At 45.8% G+C, this 20,893-nt stretch overlaps 1 protein-coding gene, 1 long non-coding RNA gene and 2 pseudogenes across 17 annotated transcripts in view; 1 reads left to right on the top strand and 3 right to left on the bottom strand.

Annotated features, from left to right (window-relative positions):
- LOC141567084 (uncharacterized) overlaps positions 1–13,898 on the bottom strand; it is a 57,927-nt gene extending 44,029 nt beyond the window's left edge. Inside the window, exons 1-3 of one of the 5 annotated variants that reach the window (XR_012489480.1) lie at positions 13,279–13,898; positions 11,450–11,636; positions 10,834–11,298 (exon numbers count right to left, since the gene is read on the bottom strand). This is a non-coding gene — a long non-coding RNA (uncharacterized LOC141567084). Of the gene's footprint in view, positions 1–10,833; positions 11,299–11,449; positions 12,116–13,278 lie in introns of those variants that run through there. The other 4 variants (XR_012489475.1, XR_012489477.1, XR_012489476.1 and 1 more) reach the window with 4 other exon arrangements.
- Positions 173–3,092, bottom strand: LOC141567928 (large ribosomal subunit protein uL6 pseudogene; annotated as a pseudogene).
- METTL21A (methyltransferase 21A, HSPA lysine) overlaps positions 9,726–20,893 on the top strand; it is a 58,022-nt gene continuing 46,854 nt past the window's right edge. For 4 of the 12 annotated variants that reach the window (XM_019726922.2, XM_074312140.1, XM_019726915.2 and 1 more), the window contains exons 1-3: positions 11,086–11,217; positions 12,129–12,307; positions 13,832–13,943. In XM_019726922.2, the coding sequence (XP_019582481.1) occupies positions 12,161–12,307; positions 13,832–13,943 (259 nt within the window). In that variant the 5' untranslated portion in view covers positions 11,086–11,217; positions 12,129–12,160. The other 8 variants (XM_074341086.1, XM_074312125.1, XM_074312103.1 and 5 more) reach the window with 7 other exon arrangements.
- LOC141567077 (intraflagellar transport protein 20 homolog pseudogene) lies at positions 16,752–17,581 on the bottom strand (annotated as a pseudogene).

Here is a 20,893-nt window from a genome sequence, read left to right as displayed (position 1 = left end):
TCTAATATGATCGATATCAATAGATATTCACCCACACAAAAGTTCTTTCGTGTCCTCAATAATTTTATTTTATTACTATTTTTTAAACATATGGCTTTTATTGCATCTTTAAGATATCACAAATAAGTCTGAGGAATCATCCGATATCTTGGTGTTTCTATAGCTGGACAACTTAGATCTTATCAGCCTGCTGTACTATTCTTTTTTCAGACACATAGATACCATCCCCAAATTTTCTGATATCCTTGTTTCTAACTTTATCCTTGTTGTGGCTTGTTGGAGTCAAAGCAGCTGAATTTGATATAAGATCAGTGTCAAGAATTAACTCATCTTTCTGGGCTTGAGATACTGAATAAGCAATACCTGACTTCATCTGAACGCTGTGGATATATTTTGCACCCAAGAAATTTCCGATTTCGACAAGAGAACCATTCTCCTGAATAAGAACGTTGATGGGGAAGTGAGCACACACAGACCTCATCTTGTAACGGACGCCCAGGTAACACCCTATGTTCTGTCTGTGACTACAGATGGTGTGAACAGCAGCCAGTTCCTTTCTATCTCCCCACCATTTGTCAACCCAGTGGCTCTTCTTCTTCTTTCCAAGGAGACTGAGTTCTGCACAGATGTGACTGAAGTCCCTCCGCAGGGTACCTCTGGGGCCTTCCCAATAACCACAGTCCCTTCAGAGTGATGTCTGCGTCTTCTGGAACGTCCACAGTCTGGTGGCTGAGAATGGTGTTCGTCCATGCGGTAGATGCGGCTGCATCCTCAACAATTTAAAAAAATGTTAAGGATCCCAAGATCAGAAAGTTTGAGAATTGCTGGGTTAGAAGTTTAAGGCAATGTGTTCTCTGAGATCAGATTAAACTCTAGTTTATGACAATTAAACGTCTCCATGTGAAAGCTGTCTTTTTAAAATGCCTATGTCTCAATTTCTTTATCTTTAAAATGAGGTTATAGCACAACCATAATACTAATCTATATTACAACATTGAATAAAAGATTAATTGAAAACATGAACCACAGTAGCTTGGATTAGAATAGAGCATTCTAAAACAAACAAAACAAACAAAGGAATATTAACAGTACATTTAAAGAAATTTCCTGTCCCTTTCCCATTTTTTCTCTAGAACAACAGGAAAATGCATCTAATTTGCTATCACGACAGCATTTGATCAGCGAAGGCTTCTACTTTTTGGAGATTAGTAGTCTAATCAATTTACATTGGCCCACATTAATGAAAAATCACTGTGCGAAAAATTCCTTCGTAACAAAACTCATCTTAATTTCATACTGTATAAACAAATAGCTCTTGAACTTGGTGGATGGCTTGGTGTGTTGTCTCATGCTGCTGTCATTATGGTAAATTTCAGTTTAAATAAAATTAAGTAGCCACTCTCTTCCAGTTCACTGCAGTGGCTAAACAGTGTCACAATAACTTGATACTTATAATCCATTTTACCTTCACTTAGAGGATAAGCCAAGTGGGCAGAAAGTTGAGGGCAAGGGGATACAATGTTGCTATACCCTGATATTTAGAATCCTTGCTACCTTAACAGAACATTAGCTGGAAGGGTACAAGGTAGCCCATTTACAAAATGACAGATGAGGTCTGCCCAAGTGCACAATTATGCCTGATTTAAGGCTTAATAATGATGAATTTATTTAAAGTAGTCTAGCTTTTTTAAAATCTAAGATTTTAAATGATAAAAACAGTAAACCAGTATGGTCAACTATTGCTACCGAGTGAATAACAGGTAAGTCTTACTAAGAAACTACTACTACGTGCAGGTGTCATGCATGGTAATGGACATGTTTTAGCTCATTTACCCCCACCACCTCCCAACAGTCCACTGACCGAAGCATTACTATTGTTCTGTTTTTACGAAAGGGCAGAAATAGATCTTTGCAGGAGTTAAGCTCATATGCTGTGATTCAGTGGCGTGTGTTCTCAACCGCTATCCTATACCAGTTTCTACTTTAAAATTGTCATTTTAAGCAAATCCTAGTTTCTTTTTAAAAGGTATTTTCATTCGAATTTTGTCTTCATTTGTCCTTGCTGCTTTGGTTGCTGACTACTGTGGGTTGAATTGTGTCCTTTCAAAAGATGTGTTGAAGTCCTAACCCTTGGTACCTGTGACAGTGACCTTACTTAGAAATAGGGTCTTTACAGATGTCATCAAGTAAAACAAGGTCACACTAGATTAGGATGGACCCTAAATCCAATGACTAGTATCCTTAACAAAGAGTGGGGGATTGGAGCCACGGACACACAGGAACAAGGCTGCCACATGAAGACGGAGGCAGAATTAAGGATGATGTTGGCACAAGTCAAGAATGCCAAGGGCTATCGCAAGCTGGAAGAGGCAAGGGAGCATTCTTCCCTAGAAGCTCTGGAGGGAGCATGGCCCTGCCTACGTCTTGATTTTAGACTCCTAGCCTCCAAAATGAGAATACATTTGTTTTTTATTATAAGCCACCCAATTTGTGGTCCTTTGCTATGGCAGCCCTAGGAAACTAAAGCACTGACTTTCTGGACTGGAGCCCCAGGTGAACCTAAGATTCCGAGAGCAGGGCACAGATCACGGTTTAACAGTGGCTAAGCGATGGCTAAACAATATCAGGCACAGAGTAGACATCCCCTAGAGAGATCACCATCCAACAAACGAACAACCTAAACAAACAGCTAATTATTTGGTCCAGGTTCTAAAACTAGTTTGAAGGTCTCACGATCATGGAGAATCTTAAACAGACAAACAAAAAACCAATAATGGGATACTGCCTTAAACATTTTCTGAAACAAGGCAGGGTATAAAGAAAAAATAATTAATTCTTTGAATTTGATGCAAAGAACTTGTAGGCCATGGGGAGCCCGTGAAACGCACAGCTCTAAAGATTATGTGCTGGAGAAGTGATGGCGGTGGGCTTTTAGGAGGGGGAACAGAGTGATCACCTGGCAAGGCCAAGTCCTGACCCCAGAGGCAGCTGCAGGGGTGCGGGCTGAGGAGCCAGCCGAGCAGTGGTGTTCTAACCACCAGTATGATGTCTGGTGTGTGACACTGGGGGTGAATAGGAGACAGGTGGCCCATCGGGGGACACAGGGCTTGCCTCAGACGAGGAAAGAAGGATTCGGGAGTAAGACCCTGCTACTCACTACGCGTCTTAAAGTTCAGACACATGAACCGAAGCATGGAAATGACGTGAGCCCTTCTCAGCATCCTCAGGTCTGAGGCCGACTGTCCACAGCAAGCAGCTCAGGTTGCGGAGAAGGTCAAGGAGAAGACTGAGTAAAGGGGAAACCGGGGCTTCTTCTCGGGGTGCGCACCGACCACCAGGCCAGTCCCTGGCAGACACTCTGGTCCCCACAGACACTTGGGATTACAGGCGCAGCCACTGAACAGATTTACAAGTGTGGGCACTGAAAGGCAGGAAGGTTACAAATCCTAGGAAAAAGTTGGGGCAACAGACACCAGTATGGAAATAAATAAGAGCAAATTTTCAGTAAATGTGTTTCCTGCATGCCAGGCACTGGTGTCAGCACTGAGTGTGTGGTCACCACCTTCCCTCAGACATCAAGCCAGCGGGTCATGGTAAGATCTCCATTTTACAGATGAGGAAAATGAGGCACAGAAATGCTGATTCACTGGTCCAGGTCATACAGCTAGGAAAGGACACAGCCAAGAGCGAAACTGGTAGCTCGGTTCCAACCCCACCAACAGGTAAGGACACCAACGTTCAAGGAGTTGTAGTGACGTGGGCGCACGATTAGGGAGTAGCAGAACTGGGACGGGAGTTCAAATCTTGCGATCTCAAGCTCCCTCCTCTTTCACTGCAGTGGCTGCTGAGTGGAGCACGGGACTTGTGTGGAAGTGGCCCTTGTGAATACTTTGGACCTGAAGTTACAGTGAAGCTGCTCAACAGGCAAGAGTGTAGGAAGCAGAGGCCAGCTTTCAGAGCAGCTGCGGCGCCTGAGGAGCCTCCTGGTAGAGGCAGAGTGGAGGCGGGGAGAGGGGGGCGAGACCAGAGACAAACGCCCCGACATCCCAGGAAGGAAGCCCCCCAGACAGAAGGGCCTCTAAGTTCAATGCCATAGTGAAGTGTGGTGTCCGGGACAGAGGCAAGACCTGGCATTGGTCACAAATAGCTCTGAGAGCATCTCAGGAGGGCCAGAGAGCAGGAGGCTGACTGCAGGCAGAGGAACGAGCAGGGAGGACCCAGAGGCAGCAAGCCTGCAGCGCTCTTAGAATTCCGACTCCTTGGACTTTTTTAAAGAGAAAAAGGAGAAGCCGCTGATGGAAGGACTTGGGGGCAGAGGGGACAGAACTCGCAGGGCGGTAGTGCTGGGGCACAGGGCGGGGCTGCCTTCTCATCCTGCAATGGACAGGAGAGATACAGCCAGGGGTCAGGCTTTCATTTCGCCAACATTGATCCAGGCCTGTGCTGACTCTGGCTGTCTGCTGAAAGTGAGTGTGGAGAGGAGCCTTGTCTTTCAAACACACATTCCTCTTTTAGGATCACATTTGTTGTTTGGCAAATATGATAGCAAGTTAGCCATCACCCAATTGTATAGGAGGACCTTACAGAATATGTGTATTCTGTCTACATTACTTCCTAAAAACAAACAACAGAAATATACTATCCATTGGGATTCTGGTTGCATGTATCGGGCACTCAAGCCGGCTTAAGCAAGAACGGAAAATTTATTATCAGGTTACACTGGTATCCCCTAGGCCGGAAAGCCCAGGTGTAGCCAGGAAAGGCTCAGGACAAGCGAGCCATCAGGAAGCCTGGCCCCTCTGCCCCCAGCTGTCCTCTGCAGCCTGGCTTCTCCACGGAGAATGGCTCCACATGCGTGTGACTTTATATCTCCTTTGTTTAAGGGACCAGCCCTTAACTGAATGAATCAGAATTGTGTTTCTTCTGCAGGGGACAATAAAAGCAGCGCAAACTGGCTTAAGCTAATTAGGGAATTTAATGGCTCAAATAACTAAGAATTCCCAGCCAGCTGGGTCCAGGTGGTCACATGGCACCGTAGGAGGCAGCCTCTCTCTCCACTAGCGCCTGCACGGGCTCCATTCTCTGCTGGTTCAGCCCACTTGGGACCAGATGACCGATAGGAACTCCAGCTTCTATCCATCCCCAATTCTCTGGTTCTCTGAGAGTCCCAGCAAGTCTCAGGATGGGTGGTGGGTAAGCCCAGCTTTGGTCACATGCCCGCTTCTGAACCACCCATGGCCAGATAGAAGGAAATGCTCATTGGCCAGGCCTGGGACATGTGCCTGGTCCTGGAGCCAGAGCGAAGGTCCATCCCACCCCAAACATATATCAGTAAGAGCAAATGCTACATGATCCTCACTGTGTGCTAGGCACTGTTTTAAGCACTTTAGATACGTGAACTCATTTTAACCTCAGTTTACTATCTTTTTTGTTTACTAATGCAATCAGCAGAGTATCCCCTTTTTATAGATGGACAAATTGAGGCACAAGTGAATGTGTCTTACCCACAAGGACTCACAGCTAGTAAGCTGCAGGGCTGGGATGTGACCTAACCTCTTGGGCTCCAGAAGCGGGGCTCCTGACCCTTAGCAGAAGAGAACAGCTACCAGCAAAATGGGAAACGGATGCTGGACTAATAAAGATAATAATAACAACAGATAAACATAGCCACTCGTTCTGCAGAGAAAATTATTTACCCAGCCTGGTGGCTGCTTCTCCTGTGACCTCATACATGGACTAGTTTCAGAAAACGGTGGGACAGAATAAGCACCCTTCTACCATTATGCTCTGGTGAGGTGTCATATGATTGGGGAAAGGCACTTTCAGTCATGGGGATAAAAATAAAAAGCTATCAGCCAAAGGCTTCAGGAGTGCTTCTGTATATTCTATTTCCACCCTAAATTCTGCTCCCCGCAAGGGGCAGAGTGGGCACGAAGACTCCCACAGCCTGCAGGTGCACAGGGAACCCACTGGGCTGGAGGAGATGACCACACCTGTCCTGGTTTTAGTTGTCTGGGTCCAGGGGAGGGCCAGAAAAAGAAGCCCAGTTCCCCTTGTTAAAGGAAAAAGCATATGTAGAGCAATATATTACGATTGCACTGCACTTTGGAATTACAGATAATGCAGAGATTGAATCTACCCTTTTTCACATGCTCAGCAAAACTGAAGAATTGTCTTCAAGTCTTAGAATCACAGTTGGATAAAAGTGGTCAGTAGTCTTAGGCTGATGCTGACACGGGGGAGTCCAGGCGTAGGGTGATTAAGGAGTCATGAGCTAGGCAGAGCTCCAGAGAAGGAGGCCCTTCACTGAGAAGCTAAGCTAAGCCCTCCATCCTAAAAAACGACTACCTAATATTTGAGATTTCCGTCTTTCACACCTGTGTTCTGTCAGCTTCTGCTGAGTCATTCTGTAACGACCCCCAGATCTCAATGGTTACCTCAACGGAGGTTTATTTCTCACTCATGTTTCACAGGTCAGCAGTGACTCTGCTCCAGCTGGCGACCCAGGGTTAGGGAGCACCCCAATGTGGGACACGCCGGTCTAGAGCAGGAGAAAGGAGCAATGACACCTCAGGTGAGCTGTGCAAGACACCTGGCGTTCCTGCTCAGAGGCGGCAAACGTCATTTCTATTCGCATTCCATTGGCCAGAGAAAGTCACATGGCCACACCTGGCTTCAACAGGGCAGGGAGACATCCCTTCCTCAGGAAGGGACACTGAGGACAGGCCTGCAGAAGGTAGACTGGGTATTTAAAATAATATAAGCTACCACATACCCAGCTCAATCGAGGATTAAAAACTTATTTTCCAGTATTCACAGTGAACCACTGGCTGTTTTGGTTTATTTTGATAAAAACAGAGCTGTACTGGGGGTGGGTGGCCGGTTAGCTCAGATGGTTAGAGCTCAGTGCTCTTAACAACAAGGTTGCCAGTTCGATCCCCACATGGGCCACTGTGAGCTGCACCTTCCACAACTAGACTGAAACAACTACTTGACTTGGAGCTGATGGGTCCTGGAAAAGCACAATTAAAAATACATAGAAGTTAAAAAAGACAAAGAACAAAAACCAACCAACCAAACAAACAAAAAACCAGAGCTCCACTTAAATGTCTACACTGCTATACAAGTTGCATACATTTCTAAATATTCTTTTTGGTGCTTCCTGAACCAATTGGTACCAATTAGAACATTGGTAGGGCTAAAGGACATTGTTGTCTATTATGGCTGACGGAAAGTAAATGACAACTTTCTAGATAAACTGTAAGGCAAATGTCCTATGTGCATGGGGTGCTGGAGAAGTTGGGTAGGTTTTGTTTTGTAAAGTCCCGTGGATGATTTCAGCAGAAAAAATGGAGAATGGGGAGGAGGGCCGGGGAAGGGGGTGCAGAATCTCTATTCCAGGCTTCATGGATGAGGGACCTGGGATCTAGGAAGATTTACTGATTATTCAAGGTCATCCCAATTAAAGTGTCAGAGACAGAATTTAAATTTTCACAGTTTCTTTGGCTCCAAAGCACATATTTTTTCTTATGCCCCAGAATGGCTCCCCAAAGGAAAGGGACAATGAGAGGGAAAGAGAAAATAAGGAGAGGAGAGGTTTTTAGAGAAGGAAAGCTGAGTGGGAGAAACAGCACAGAGAGGCAGAGAAGGTTGAGAGAGAAAGGAGACACTGGAAGAGAAAAAAGGAAAGGAAGAGAAGACCACCACCAACAACAAAAATATTGAATGAGAAGGATAAAGTTGGAGGACTGACACTAACTGACTTCAGACTTACAACAAAGCTACAGTAACTTACTATAAAATTATAAAGCTATCTGTGGCATTGATGAAAGAATAGACAAAAAACAAGCCACAGACTGGGAGAAAATGTTTGCAAAATACACATCTGATAAAGACTGCTACCCAAAACATAAAAAGAACTCTTAAAATTCAACAATAAGAAAACAATCAGATTTTTAAGTGGTCCAAACCATTCAGTACACGAAATGGTGCTTAACAGGTACACGACACAGGTACCTGAAGAGGTGTCAACATCACTCCTCATCAGGGAAATGCAAATCAAAACCACAATGAGAGATCACCTCACACCTGTTAGAATGGCTATTATCAAAAAGATGAGCAATCCCAAGTGCTGGCAAGGATGTGGAGAAAAGGAAATCTTTGTGTACTATTCGTGGGAATGTAAATTGGTACAACAGTGTGGAGGTACCTTAAAAAATTAGACCCAGAAATCCCATTCTGGGTACCTATCCAAAGGAAATGAAATCACTATCTTGAAGAGATATATGCAACCCCATGTTCATTGCAGAGTTATTCGCAATAGCTAAGACATGAAAACAACATAAGTTCCATTAACAGATGAATGGATGAAGAAAATGTGATGTGTGACACACACACACGTGCGGATATTATTCAGCTATAAAAAAGGAGATCCTACCCTTTGTGAAAACATGGATGACCTTGAGGGCACCACCCTAAGTGAAGTAAGTCAGACAGAGAAAGACAAATATGGTACGATTTCACTTATATGAGGAATCTAAAACAAAAACAAAAACACACCCAAACACATAGAAACATAGAACAGATCTATAGTTACCAGAGGTGGAGGGTGGCAGGTGAGGGCAATGAGTGTAGGCAATCAAAAAGTACAAACTTCCAGTTATAAGTTCTGGGGATATAATGTGTAGAATGATGACACTAGTTAACAATGCTGGATTGGATATTTGACATTTGCTAGGAGAACAGATTTTAAAACCTCATCACAAGGAAACAAACTATGTGAGGTGATGAATGTTAACTTACAGTGGCAATCATTTTGCAGTATATACACATGTCAAATCATTATGTTGTACACCTTAAACTAATGCAATTTCAATATGAATTACATCTTAATAACGCTGGGAGAAAAAATGCTCCACATCGTATGTCACTAGGGAAATGCACATTAAAACAACAATGAGATACCACAACAGTCCTGTTAAAGTGGCCAAAATCCAAAACACTGCAACACCAAATGCTGGTGAGGATGCGGAGCAACAGAAACTCTCGTTCAGTACTGGTGGGGATGCAAAATGGTACAGACACTTTGGAAGGCAGTTTGGCTGTTTCTTACAAAACTAAAAATACTCCTATCACATGATCCAGCAATCACACTCCTTAGTATCCACTTAAAGGTGTTGAAAACTTACGGTCACACAAAAGCCTGCACATGGATGTTTATAAGAGCTTTATTCATAACTGCCAAAACTGGGAAGCAACCAAATGTTCTTTAGCAGGTAAATGGATAAACTGTGGTGCATCCACACAATGGTATATTACTCAGTACCAAAAATAAATGAGCTAACAAACTATGAAAACTTAAATGCATACTATTAAATAAAAGAAGCCAATCTGAAAAGGCTACAAACTGTATGATTCCAATTATATGACATTCTGGAAAAGGCAAAACTATGGAAAAAGTAAAAAGATCAGTGGTTGCTAGGGGTTAGGGAGGAGAGAGGAATGAATAGGCAGAGCACAGAGGATTTTTAGGACAGTGAAACTGTTTTGCATAACATAATGGTAGATACGTCATTACACATTTGCCCAAACTCAAAATGTCCAACTACAATCTTAATGTAAACTACGGTCTTTGGGTGATTATGACTTATCAGTGTAGTTTCATCAACTGTAACAAATGTACCACTCTGGTGAGTGACGTTGATAATGGGGGAGGCTGTGCATGTGTGTGGCCAGGGAGTGTCTGAGAAATCTCTGTACCTTCTCTCCAATTTGTGAAATTAAAGCTGCTCTCAAAAATACTCTATCACATAAAAAGAAAAATAAACTGAGCAAAGCAAAAAAACCCAAAAAACAAAAAACAAAACAAAACAGGAAACGACCTTCACTGGCGACTTTCGAAGTTCACTTCCAGTCACCTTTGTGCCCTCAGGCCTCAGCCTGCAGTTGGAGACAGAGGCCTGGCACGCCCCCTGCGGGATGGGAGAGGCGAGGAGAGAGGGGGCTTCAGGCCTGGCCGGAGCTTCGCGCTGGTGACCGCTGGCGGGAATCACCAGGGAAGGTCTAAAACACCAATGCTGGGCCCCAACGCACACCAACTAAGACTTTCCTGTAGCGGTACCAGGAGTTCAAAAGCGCTCGCGTTCAGTCTAACGTGCAGCCGGGGCTGAGATCCACCGAGAGAGAGCAGCGGCAGGGTGGGGGAAGGGGGTGGAGGTCAGGGTCAAAGCAAAAAAAGAAAAGGAGGATGCTCCCCTCCGGGAGGTCACACTCTTGAGTGCTCACTGCAGCCGCGCGCTTTCCAAGGGCACGCGGCCTGGGTGCCACGCTGTCAAGAGCTTTCACGGCAAGAATGGGTGTCCCCAGGGCAGGGGCGCTAATCGTCAGCCCCAGGAGGAAGAAGACTAAGCCGTAGGTCTGCAGCAACCGCCTGAGTCAGGGTCGGGGCCGACCTCACGCCCCGGCTCCCGCCCCCCAAGTTTTACAATCCAGGCCCGGGCGCCACGTGCTGGCTCCACGTTTGCGCTCTAGTTAAGGGCTTTGTCACTTTCCCATTGTATTGCCACCAAGCGGACAATTACACCACTTCTGACCTCGCTTTGGTGATGCGAGGACGAATGGGTGACCACGTATTCTTCGCAGCCAGCTTTCGCCTACACCTGCTAATTGCCACCTTTAAAATTAAAAATAAGCAATCGCACAAGTACAAAAAACAAAACGCGTGCGCGCGAGAACCAGCGCATACAGAAGCGGCACCAGTACCAGGGCGTAGCCAGTACCAGGTTGGTGGTTTCCCTTTACCGGTCGCCAGAGCACCCTAATCCCTCTGCGCACCTGCGCGCTGCTCGGCACCTCGCTCTCCAGCCAACGCCGCTCTCGGCGGCAGGGGAAGCTGAGTTGGCAGCCTGAACGCCTTGTGGATCCATGTGGGTGAGGGTCGATACCCCACGCAACGTCCCCCGTCTCGGCCCCTCCCAGCACGTGCGTCAGCGCCGCGCCCCCAGCGCTAGCGGAACACCTGTCCCGGGGGCAGGGAGGTGGGGGAAACCGACAACGCAGGTCGTCGGGGGGCTCACACGTCCTCCTCCAGTCGGCGCCGCCCCGCGCGGGCCCGGCCGGTCCCCTGTCCCACCGGCCCTTTAAGGCTGGTCGTTTCCGCAGCCGGCCTCTGGGCGGGGAAGGCGCAGCGCGCGCCACGCCGGGGCCTCCTCCCGAGCCGTAAGTAGCGGTGGGGCCGCGCCTCGGGCCTCAGTGTGTCGCAGGCTCCGCTTCGGGGGCCGCCTGGGTGCACCCTCTGCCCTACGCAGGACAGATCGCGTCACTCCTGGGGTGGGTGGGCGTCTTGCGCGGTTAGGGGGTCCCCAAGGACCCTGTGGACCCCTCCCCCTTCTTCCATTCCCAACCCCGCCGGTTCCTAGAGCCCTGGGACCCGCGGGAAGGAAGCGCGTACCTATCGACCCTTTAGAGGGGCAGACGGAGACACGTGTGGGGTACTCTGGAGAGGCCTCCCAGCGGTGGATGCCCGAGTCCGTCCCGGACCCGCGCTCCCGCTCTCTCTGCGAGCGACTCGGAATCCATGAGTGTCTTTTCACTTCCAGTCTCTAGGAGATGGAACTGCGTCGACCGTATATATCCAGCTGGCGTCAAAAGGCAGGATAATCGAGCCGTTAACACTCAGTCTAAGTGCAGGTTCGGGTCCATGGCTGTCACTTGCGAACGCACCGCTTTGGAGGGGTGGAGGCAAGACCCAAACAAAAAGTACCCTGCGGACTGCAGCGCGTCCCAGCTGCAGGCCTGGGCGGTTTAGAAAGCTCTGCTTTCCGCCGGGCCCAGGGCTGGCAGCGCCGCCTTGCTCACCCTTAACGCGGCTCTGAATTCTCGGAGTTCTAACAGCGAAGTGTGTACCGTTCTGGGTGCTTTTGCCCAAAGACACCCTTTAGTACGAATTCAGAGCCAAATTTCACTTCTCAGAAAACTCGGAGGAAGAGCCATGGAAAAGGAATTAGACAAGAGTTTTCCCCCACCCCTTCTTTTGAACTTGTTAAATGAACTTGAAAAGCATTTGGGGCCACCTAATCGTTAATGCATTTTCTGGCCAGAGCGTCACGCAGGCATCTTTTGCCCAACAGGTTTAAGGGAACAGAGAGCTAGCGCAGTCGAAATGGCCCTGGTGCCCTATGACGAGACTGCGGTAGTGGGGTTGCAGCGATTCCACAAGCCTCTTGCCACCTTCAACTTTGCAAACCACACCATCCAGATCCAACAGGACTGGAAGCAGCTGGGAGTCGCCGCCGTGGTTTGGGACGCGGTAAGTAAGCCCTGGGGGGCCTCTGAAAACATCTACAATTGATTACAAGGCTGATCTTTATTTAAAAAAAATAAAATAGCTTTATTGAGATATAATTCATATACCATACACTTCACTTATCTCAAGTGTATAGTATAAATACAGGTGATTTTTTAAAAGTAAATTCAGAGTGGTGCAACCATTACCATTCTCAATTTTAAAACATTGTCATCACCCTACCCCCTCCAAAAAAAGCTTCCACCCATCAGATTCACTTCCCTGCCCCAACTCCCCCCACATAGGTTGCATTTTAAGGGTGAGTAAAGGAAAGCTAAGGGAAATTAAGTGACTTGCCAGTAATTTCCCCAGGAGGTGAGAGGGAGGACAGGAAACCTTAACCGCTTTGTACACTCATTAAGTTAATTTTTAAGTTTAATTTTTAAAATACTGCAAAAAGAATATTGTAAAATGACAGAACCCAAAGTGAAGATCATGTGTTTTCTTTAAGTTTTCATAGTTTTAATGGTCACAAAATGATACTATAATTGCTTTTTCACTTTTTCTTCTCCCTGCATGGTTATCAGCTTCTTGTGACAGTGACTTGCTGTCAGAATCTAGTACCAAACTGGGATTCAGTGGCAGCTCATTTAACGTTGGGAAAATGCTTGGTGTAGATACAATTTTATAGTCTGCATTGTCTTAGAAGTTAAGAGAAACATTTAGGAATAAAAATCAATATATTCTAACCCAGTAACATCACTTCTAGTAATACCACATGAAAAGGATTCCCAGACCAAGAAATAAAGACGCATAATGGTGAGCAATGGGTGAGCCTCCAAAATGTCCACCAAGAAGAGGAATTGCTAGTTATACTAATAGTATGTGGCCATGGAAAACTGTATTTAAAAGTTATGTTAACAGTATACAATGCTTGTATAGAATTGTGTGCAAATGCTAACTCACACATATCCCAAACATTGGCTAAAACTTACCTTCTGATGCCGGACAATATATGGTGAGGCCCCTGTGGGGTGGTGACTGTCAGCGATGCAGGAGGGAGGAACACAGCTCCAGGAGCCTCGGGTGTTGCTCTGCTTGTTCCCTCGGGGGAAGTTGCGGCCCTGCTGACGTGAGCTTGGTTCAGGAACTGGACATTCCCATAAGCAATATCCAAGACTGTTTATGTCAGTTCTGCCAGAGGAGTTTTGTAAGCCTCGAGTGGAGTGGTGCTGTGACAGTAAGAAACTAAACTTCGCAGATTCAGCAGGACCCTGTCTCATGCGGGCAGTGTCACTGGCCACTGCTGTTCCCGTCAGGGCATTGGTGTGGCCTGGGGCAGCTGTTCTGTGGGATGCTGGGATGCCGTGTCTGTGCTTGCTTTAGAACATTACCTCCCAGCAACAACTGAGTTTCTGTGAGTGTTGTTAAACTGGGAATTGAACCTTGATTCAAAATGGGAAAGGGTTGTGTGATGACTTCCTACCAGCTTAAACCCCTTCAGCTCCTAAAGCACCTTAATCGTAATTACACTGTGTTTTGACTCAGGCTGTCGTTCTTTGCACATACTTGGAGATGGGAGCTGTGGAGCTCAGGGGCCGCTCTGCCGTGGAGCTGGGTGCTGGCACAGGGCTGGTGGGCATAGTGGCGGCCCTGCTGGGTGAGTGTGACACATTCATTCACTCCTTTGTGAGTGGGACTCATCGAGAGGTACATTTGCTGTTTTCTTGATGTCAAACCTGTTACTGGATTGTTTTTCTTTCCCCTGTAGTTATTATGAGGTATGGGCTAACTCTATCTAGTAAGGCTAATTTCTTCTCTCTTTCTTATCCTGTTCCTTATACTTCTCATGGGAGATTGCTTTGCCCCTTTCAATTTTATGGTGCAGATAATATGATCTGAAGGCTACTTTTCAGTTCAAAGAAAATTATCTTATTCACATACATAATTTTTTTATATAGTTTAGGTCCTTTCTGCGCATTTAACTCTGTGAGGTAGATAGAGCAGACAGTCTCTTTCCTTCATTGCTAAGGAAACTGCTGGTTTTTCTCTTCTAGGAAGGGTCAGCCCTGCTACAGTTGGTACTGACATGTTAAAAAATTGTTTTAACAGTATATAGTTATAAGTTGATTAATATCAAGATTTGTCATTTTTTTTGTTTGGTATAGAGACATTATTTTGGCCTAGCATATTTTTTAAGCCTCATTATTATTTGATTATTGGTTGTTGACTCCTTTGTACAATTTCCAGCTCACACAGTTTGAACTAGCCAATGACAGGCCAGATCAGCTTCTAAGATTCCACAGATAATATTCACCACTTCAGGACTGTCACTTAGGGCTCTTAGTAAAATGCAGTGTCTGATTCCAAAGGTGTGGGCAGGGCCTGAGAGCCTGCATTTCTACAAGGCCCAAGTGATGATGATGCCAGCACCTAACTTATTTCTGCCCTTTCCCTAACTAATTTCTTTTCCAGTATTCCTTTCTCTGTGTAGATTGGCCTTCCAAAATTTGATGGGGAACATGGGCAGGGGTGGTGGATAAAAGGATATATAAACTGATTTTGGTTTCTGTCCGTCTACAGCCACAGCACTTGGTCACTGGCAAGGCCTTTGCTGCTGCACTGCCGTTTGTTCCCCTCGGGTTGGCCTGATTGCGTCCCCATGTGTGCTCGGTATTCTTTTTCTTTTCCATTTTTCAAATCCGGGCGATTGAGCCACTCTCTGAAGTCCCAATCATCGGGAGCTTAAGACTCAAACCAGCCTTGTCAGACACAACAGCCCACGTTGTTTTCTTTCCACGACACTAACTTCCTTCTGCTTCTGAGAGGGGTTAACTGGGCTGGGGTGGGGGGGGATGAGGTTTCTTTTGTTTCCTCCTGAGAACTAGGGCTTCATGCACAACTTCTTTGGCTGGAATAGCAACAGGTTCATGTGGTAAAGTGCATAGGTTTAGAGTTGTACTTGGTTTTCACACCTCCTTTAACTCCTACTAGCTGTGTGGCCTCGGGCAAGTTGCTTAACTTCTGAACTTCAGTTTCCCTATAAGTTGAGGAAATAATTGTATTCATTCCACACGGAGGATCAAATGAGATCTGTGTCGAAATCTGCTGGCTCATTGACTGGCTCAAAGTAAAGGCTCAGTGAATGTTGATTGCCTCTCTGAGTATTTCTGTTTCTGCTCTAGAAATCTGGTTCTGTGGGGTTGCAAACGTCAAGATAAGGTTCTTCGAAGAGTAGCATGGAGCCAGAGGCTGGTTAGCCATTGTCACAAAAGGCCCCAGGTAGTTCTGGGAGGGCCTAGAACAGCAGACAGTGTTCCCACCAGAGGGAGATGTGTGCTTCCCGGCCCCACTTCACGTTACCTGTTTGAGTTCTTTCCTGCCCCAAAGCAAAATTAATTGCTGCCTTACGTCTTTTCCCCACAGCGTGTGGTATACTCCCCACTTCTGTTCCAGCATGGTCACAGTTCATTATCAGCAGGTGTTTCCCGTGTCTGTCTCTCCTGGTTCCTGAGCAAAGGGACTGTGCTTCATTCTGTGTGTCCTGGGCCCTAGTACAGCACCTGCCACACAGGAGATAAATAGTTCTGGAGTAAGAGAGGAGCACACTAGAAAATCATAAAAAGAAATGATTCTGTTATAAAAGTCATGGAACTATTATAAAAATAGTCCTAAAAGCACTCTTTTAAAGAGAGGGGAAAAAAACCCACTAAAGATTCTCATTATTCATGTCAAGTATTTTCATTTTTTGTAACCCGAGGCTTTTCATCCTGAATTCAGGGAACACCCACTAACTGTCGGATTGGCTCATCTGAAATGCAGAAGTGATGGGTTACCCATACTTAAACATCCCTGTGCCCCGTTCCTTCCCCGCCCCTTCCTAAAGACGAAATCCCAGGCTTCTTAGGAAGGCTCTGCAATCTTGTTTTGCCTGACCCTTCAGCCTCTTTGGTTTTCATAGCTATTGCACTGTTGGAAGCTCCAGGGCCTGTCCCTTTCTGGCCTGTCCCTTCTGCCTTGAACGCCGTTCTTTACGCCTGTCTCCTGGTTGATGCTACATCTGTAAAGTGGAAGCTCAGATTTCCCTTATTTTGACGTCTTTGACCTCTGCTCCTCTCAAAGAATTTCTCCTTTGTAACCTCACAGTTTCCTGGGCACACTCATGTTCCTCATTTTTACTTCACACGTCGCATTACAACTATGTTATCATGAGACTCCGAGGGCAAGGTTTATCTTGCTCGTCTTTGTATTTCTAGCACATATGTGCTCAAATGTTTAACAAATTAAGTTACTGTTTACAAAACTAAAAACCAAAAGTGAGGACAAATGTTTGCACACACTTTTTCCATTACCAAGTGAGTGACAGCAGGCTGTGGTATCCTTTTTTTAAAAAAAAATAATGTATTGCTTTTTCTTCCAAAACTTTGTGAATTTACAAAAACAAACAAAAAAAGATCCAAGTTCACAAACTGCTCAGTTTAGACTTCTGAATGCAGGAGGTGAGACCTGGGCCACTGTGGTCACCTGAGCAAATGTGCAGTGACATCTGAAACGCCCACCTGATCTGGTTCATTGCCTGCAAAGATGCTGCATTGCTTACACACCATCCCACATAACATACTTGGGTCATCAGTCAAACTCACTGGAATGGCCCAGAGGTTTTTCTTTCTTCCCTCACTCCTGCTATAAGATGAAACTTTCAGTTCATTTTTGAAAACTAAAGTGGTCAGTAAGTTCCTTTTGTTCTGCTGCTACTTCACACAGAGCTTCATGTTCATCCTGACACCTTTCGAGCTGCATTTTCTTTTCTGCTACTAGTGCTTGGAGGTGCAGCTGCTGGGCTGCTTTCTGCTTTGCTGTAGATTTGAGCAAGTTCTGATTTGAGCAACGATTGGCCTTCATCTTCTCATTTTCTGCTTCTTTTGTAAGTTGGTCAACAAGCTCCAGTAAACCACCAACTATTTTCTGAAACTGGCCAGTTCTGTCCACAGGGACCTTGCCCTCCTCCTGCAGCGCTGCGGTCTGCTGGGTAACCTCTGGGTCCAACACCTCGCTTGTTCAGCTCATCACAGTGCAGGCCTGCTTCGCCCAGAATGTCCGGCGCCATAGCGGCTGCCCTCCTAGCGGTGTGCTGTGGCCCCGGCTGATGGCGGCAGGCAGCGTCTCTCTGCAGCAGCCGTATCTGGCCCGCACACCTCAGCTGCTGCCAGGGCTCCAGCACCTGTTTGTACATAACATTGGGCTACATGGTTGTGTTGGGTCAGTGCCCATTCATCTTTATGAACTCTGTATTGCCTCACTTCCCTCCTTCCCCAGCATAAATCCCAGGCAGTCATTTCAGCATCATCTTTATTACCATCTTCACATCCTTCCTTGCTGCTGCTTCACGAGGCTAAAGACAAGGTGAGGTACAACTCTCCACCTGTTCCAGGCCTGTACCTGTGCAGCTGACTGTGTGGCTGGAGGAAACACGCTGCTGGGGCTCATTTTAAATTCACGATCAGGAATCTCGAAGGGGCTCTTCATGTTGCTGAGCAGCCTCACTGCTTCCTCTGCAAACCTCCAGCCTTCCTGCCTCCATTCTCACTCTTAGCTGATGACATTTCTTCTTGTTTCACTGAGAAGACCGAAACAATCAGAAGAGAAGTGCTGTAACCGCCCCCACCCCCGCTGCCTCTGCCCCCACCTGCAGCTGGATCCGTCATCTCTGCCTTTGCTCCAGTGGTTCTCTCTCCTGTATCATTTCCTCCCCATCCCACCTGATCCTTCCCAGCACCAGATAAGCCTGCTGTTGTTTCTCCCACTGAACGAAAAAATTATTTTAACTTCTTAAGTGGCTGTTCCTAGGTGTGTGGCAGGAAATGCATAAGACAACCCTGGAATATCTTGTCATACCAGATAGCAAGGAAGCTGTCAAGGATGACGTGGAGTTGTGTCAAAAGTCCACTGGCAAAAGATAGGACAATCTGAACGTCAGTAATACATCAAATACGTTTAATCCATGAGTTCATTATACAACAACAAAAAAAATAATTAGTTGTCTTTGGGGGAGGCTTAGAAACAAACTCTTTATTTTGAAATCTGGCTTACAGAAGGGGAGAGAGGAGCAAAATTTATCCTGCCTTTTCTGTTAAAACAATTCCTATACACAATGAGTAACCGAATAGTAATTGAAAAAAGCTTTCCCTTATAGAAGTTTCTCAACAAATAAATGCAAAAGGAATTTAATGAATTAAGGATCTGGACATTGAGTGTCCGTGGTTGCTCATCTCACAAAAATAGAGCCTACCACATATTACATATCTCTTACAGAAAAACACCCCCCCCACCTCTGAAATAGTCTTGTTAAAAAAAATTAAATCCAAATCAAAAACATTTGTAGGAGACACAAAGGACAGAGGAACATGCTAAACTATAAAAATGGTACAATCAGCAAAATCCAGACTGTGGGAAACTACGAGACAAATGATCTGTTTCTTCCCAAAATTGCAAGGAGAAAGAAAGTAAGGAAACTGATAGATTAAAAGAAACTAAAGACATCCTTTGTACCCCTCCCTCCCTCCAAACAGACGAAACCCCAAAACACCACAGGGATGGACATTTGGGGAATCCAACTCAGTGACTAGTGAGGGAGTGGTTACTTGTGGGTGGGCTGTGTTTGGGAGGTGGCTTGTGGAGGGTGTCTGGAGGTGGTCACAGCAAGGTGCCAGCAACCAGCCTCCCTCGCCTGGGTCACTGTGGCCTCCTCACCTGTCTCCTTGCATCTGGCCTTGCCCCACTGCTAGGAATTCTGTTAAAACCGAAGTCAGATCATTAGCACTTCTGCTCAGCAATCTCCACTGGCGTCCCACCTCACTCAGAAAAAGCCAAAGCCTTCACAAAACAAGATCTATGAACCCTGGGGGATCTGACTCCCTTCCTGTTGCTTCTCTGACCTCATCGCCTACTTTATTCCTCATTCACTGGTTCCAGCCACTCTCGCTGCCCTCTCTGGGCCTTTGCACTTGCTCTTCCGCCTGCCAGGAATAGTCTTCCCTGTGATAGGTGCTCAGTTATTCCCCTCGCTTCCTTCAGGCCTTTACCTGAGGAAACCAGTCCTTCCACGCAGTCTAAATTCCCACGCCCTCCTCGCTTCTGACATTTCACGTGTCTCTTTCCTTAGATTGCTAGTTTTCCTTTTCCTTGAACATTTTCACAGTATCACACTGGATGTTTTACTCTTTAAAAACCTCCTATTGTCTGACGCCTCCCTTGAATGTAAGCTCTCTGAGGGCAGGGCTTTGTCCCATGGCTGATGGTAGCCACTTGAATAGTTGTAGAATTGATGGATGTTACAGAGGATGGTCAGCTGACATCACGATCCTGTTATGACTCCTCCAACCCCCGCAGGTTAGGAGTAGGCTCAGAAATTGCTGAGACGGGCATCAGAGGAGGTCCACATCGGAGAGCTATTAAGATGAACACCGAGATGATACGCAAAAGACTTGATCACTCCGGTATTGCCAGAAGAGTGTTCTGTAGACTGTTAAGAAATCCAGAGATAAAGCTCTAAGTCTAAGCTCTGAGAAATCCAGAGATAAAGGCTGTCTGTGATTTCTGTTATCAGGGGAGATGAAAGTACCACTGACTTCTGCTCACGCTGCTCAGGCAGCACGCTGTCTAGCGATGAATGGTCAAGTGGTAGGTCCATGCGTGTAGAATCTTAACAACTTGAACATTGTCACAGTGTCACACTCAGGACTGTCAACGTCAAACTGAATTACATACAGTCCTAACCTAATGTTACGGGTCAAGATAAGAAACATTGCAGAATAAGCTGCCATTGAAATGGTTGCTTCCTGTCGCTGATCTGGAATCCCAAGGGGGATTACCCACGAAGATGACAAAGTGAAGGAGGATGCAAATGAGAAATAATTTTACGAAAGAAGGAAACATAATTTTAAATTTCAGAATTTACAGGGCCAAGTTAAACAGGATTACACATATTATGTTGTTACTACAATGTAGATGAGGTATTTCAGGGCTGACCCTCATCTGGGTAAGTTAAGAGTAACTACCAGTTCAGCCTCTCCCACATATTGGTTAAAAAAATCAGATCTTTTAGTTCATGGTAAACAACTCACAAGAAACAGATTAATAAAATACTGCCTCCTTAATTTTATACACTATGTACAGTGTATACATACACAACACAGCATTTAGAGAACATGATCTCACATTTTAACCTATAGTACTTTAATACAATCTAGTAATTTCTATGTTTACCATTTTTTAATAATTATATATATCACTTAAATACATATAGGTCCGCTGCTTCCTCACAGGATAAAGAGAAGTGGACTAGGATGTCTTAGTAGCCAATTAATCTCTTCCTCGATTCCTTTTAAAGCTTTAAGCCCAGAAAGAAAGCTTTCCCTGTTTTTGGTGTCTTCTCATCTTCATAGTCATTCACACTCAGATTTTCCGTTCTTGGATTCCACTGACCCTGAGGCGTACGGGCTATAAGACTGACCTAATGAATGAAATATAGTGGGAGACCTCCGTGGGCAGTGGGCCAGCTCTGCCTGTGGGATTCAGAGCCTCAGCTTGTTGTCCCTTGGGACCTTGCAT

The sequence above is a fragment of the Rhinolophus sinicus genome, linkage group LG01 (assembly GCF_036562045.2).
Source record: "Rhinolophus sinicus isolate RSC01 linkage group LG01, ASM3656204v1, whole genome shotgun sequence".
In the NCBI taxonomy this organism is placed as follows: Eukaryota; Metazoa; Chordata; class Mammalia; order Chiroptera; family Rhinolophidae; genus Rhinolophus; species Rhinolophus sinicus.
Note: the sequence above shows the minus strand (reverse complement) of the source record. Positions and strands in the feature narration are given on the sequence as shown.